Here is a 3,046-nt window from a genome sequence, read left to right as displayed (position 1 = left end):
CGCTTAAAGGGCAAGCATCGTTTTTTACCAATGGATCGACGGTCGGCGGTCTGGGGGCGGGGCGATGAGGGGCCGGGCCAGGCGGGACGGCGACACGACTGGTGGGAAACAGTGGTTGCCAGGAGCAACGGTAATACTCCAGCCAATGGCGAGGCTGAACGCCCTCCGCCGGGTTTACGCATTCAGGTGGGTCCACTCGGAGCGTGTTTAAAGGGGAAGGAGGAAAATGAGTATAGTTCCTTATTTGTCCCTTCACTTGACAATTGTTTGTTCAGGGCTTACTAAGTGCCAGCTAGGGTTCTAGACACCGGAGGTACTGCGACTATCAGAGCTGTGGTACCATCTCCTGGAGCTTATATTCTAATGGGATTAGACACATAAACAATTGAATAAGATAATTTCAGAGAGTAATAAGAAAAATATGAAAAATAAAATAGGATAATGGGGTGACAGGGGTGGAAATGTGGGAGTGTGGGGAGAAATTGCTGTTTTAAATGTGAATGGGCGGGGAGAACTCCTAGGAGGTGACGTTTGAGCTGAGCCCCCCCCACCCCCAGGCAAAGATCTGGGGAGTTTTCTATGCTGAGAAAACAGCCACTCCAACTAACGTGGAATGCTGAAGGAACTGAAAGAAGAAATTATCTTGACTAGTTCATCAGGTAGAACTAAAATGACAGGTAAATGACAATCATCTTGTTTTTGAAAGAATCTGTAAAAAGATATGGAGTAGAACTCTTCCTGTTGTTTTCAGATGTAGGTCCTACAGTTTAAGATTGATTAAGCCATCCAATAAGGACCCTTAGGAACACACCCGTAATCCACAGAGTGAGGCAGCTCTATGAAGCCAGAGGAACCTGGGACATCTCACCAAACAAGAGGATAGGAGGAAAGGTGGAGTTTTGGTAAAATGTAAATTTGCTTTGGTAGGCTCAAAGCACAGCAGGACTACATGTAAAATGGTTAACATCAAGCAATGATACCAAGCTAAATTCTAGGGGGATATATAGGGGTGTGGGGAAATAAGCACTCTCCTGAATTACTAATGAGAATATACACGTAGGTTGGTACGGCAAGCAATTTGGCAATATTTAAATGAATTGCTAGGCGTTTAAACTTTAGGTAGACTCCCACTTTATGTCTTAATTAAAATTTATTGAGCTGACAATGGTTAGTAAAATTACATAGGCTTCAAGTGTACAATTCTGTAATACATCACCTATATATCACATTGTGTTTTCACCACCCAGAATCAGTTCTCCATCCATCGCCATATATATGAACCCGTTCGCCCTCATCTACCACCCCCTTCCCTCCTTACCCGCTGGTAACCACTAAAATTGTCTGTGAGTTTTTGTTTCTTTGTTTATCTTGTTCCTTTGTTGCTTTCAGTTTTATATCCCACATATCAATGAAATCATATGGTTCTCAACTTTTTCTGTGTGAATTATTTCATTAGCATAATAATCTCAAAATCCATCCATGTTGTCACAAATGACTCTATTTCATCTTTTCTTATCCAACTTTTTTTTTTAATGCAGGAATAGTCATTGCTGCATTTTTTGAAATAAAAGATTGGAAACAGCTGAATATCTGTCACTAAACTGACTATGAACTATGGTTTATCCATACAATCAAATACTATGCAAACTTTATTAGAAAAAAATAACTTTGTGTACCCCAAAACGGAATGCTCTCTAACATAGAGCATTAAGAATAGAAGGGTACTAGTAGAATGTGTGTACTATGCTTTTACACAGCTCTATTGCACAGAAGGCACACACACAAATATACACACAGTATTTGCTTGAAACAGTGGTTACCTCTGGGAAGGGAAACTCAGGCTGGGAAGACCAGAGTAGGAAGGAGACATTTTATTGCATATCCTTTTAAATTTTGTCCCAACTGTGTGTACTATGTGTTTAAAAACTAATTTTAAAAATCCGTAGAAAGGTTTGTTCCGAAAGGAGCGGGTTCAATGTCAAACACTTTAGAAAGATTGACAACTAGAAAAGATGACCTGAACTATGTCTTTCCTGCTGTAATTGAAATATATTTCCTTTTGTTTCTCTCTCTAAAAAAAAAAAAAAAAACTTCAGAAAATTGGAGGGAGACCAACAATTAAGGGCACTGAGCTTAGGCAACAATAGCACTACTTAGTGACGCTGACAGGCCGATGACTCAAATGTCATTCTGTCACAACAGTCATACAGGAACACCATCCTAGTGGGATGCCTGCCACATAAGTGGCGTCTTTCTTCAAGAAATCCGTACACTGCAAAGAAGTAATTAATCCCCATGTTAACTAGTAGACAGTTTCGTTAGCACCATCTTGCAGATGAAGAAGCTATGGCAAGAATAATAATTTATCTGTCAAGCCTGGCAGAACCAGTCAGTTATAAGCCTGGAAAATTTTTAAGTTTTGACACACTGGACTGGGGGACAAGAAGGTAACTGAACAGCATATAAAGCATTTCCCATTTGTTATTCTGAAGCAAGTGTGTGTGTGTGTGTGTGTGTGTGTGTGTGTGTGTGTACTAAATAAAGTCACCATTTTACAGGCTGTAAAGGAATCAGTGTGAGTTTCAGTCCAGCCTCTGTCCTTTGCTGATTGTGTGACCCTGGGGAAGTTATTAACCTCTTAGCTGACTCATCCCAATGGGAAAATAGCATTACCTGCCCCCTACATCAAGGTTGTTTGTTGTTTGTTTGTTTGAATGGAGAGCCTGCTGTTTACCAAGCTCCGTGCTTGTGCTTTTCATGCACATTCACGCTAACATCCTCATTGGGAAGTACTATTTTTATGGAAACTGAGAAACAGATTAACTAACGTATTCAAGGTCACGTAACTATAAAGTGGTGTTTCAAGTCCAGGTCTGTCTGACTTGAGTCCATGTTTGAACCACTCTGCTGCGCCTCTGTGGCAAATGTAAAGGCTCTTGAAAAACTCCAAAGCGTCTCATAGGGAACTAGTTTTATTCTAGTAACCAACACCGAGTATCAGCATGTGGCAGACACTCAGTTGCATAGATAAGGACACCAGGCTACT

General features: G+C 40.9%; 1 protein-coding gene across 2 annotated transcripts in view; it reads left to right on the top strand.

The window, feature by feature from the left end:
* Positions 1-27: 27 nt before the first annotated feature.
* Positions 28-3,046, top strand: part of TBC1D31 (TBC1 domain family member 31) — a 65,376-nt gene continuing 62,357 nt past the window's right edge. For both annotated transcript variants that reach the window (XM_019717830.2, XM_019717680.2), the window contains exon 1: positions 28-186. In XM_019717830.2, the coding sequence (XP_019573389.2) occupies positions 65-186 (122 nt within the window). In that variant the 5' untranslated portion in view covers positions 28-64. The remainder of the gene's footprint in view (positions 187-3,046) is intronic.

Source organism: Rhinolophus sinicus, linkage group LG12, assembly GCF_036562045.2.
Source record: "Rhinolophus sinicus isolate RSC01 linkage group LG12, ASM3656204v1, whole genome shotgun sequence".
Taxonomy (NCBI): domain Eukaryota; kingdom Metazoa; phylum Chordata; class Mammalia; order Chiroptera; family Rhinolophidae; genus Rhinolophus; species Rhinolophus sinicus.
The sequence above is the reverse complement of the archived record's forward strand: the minus strand, read 5'-3'. Positions and strand labels throughout refer to the sequence as shown.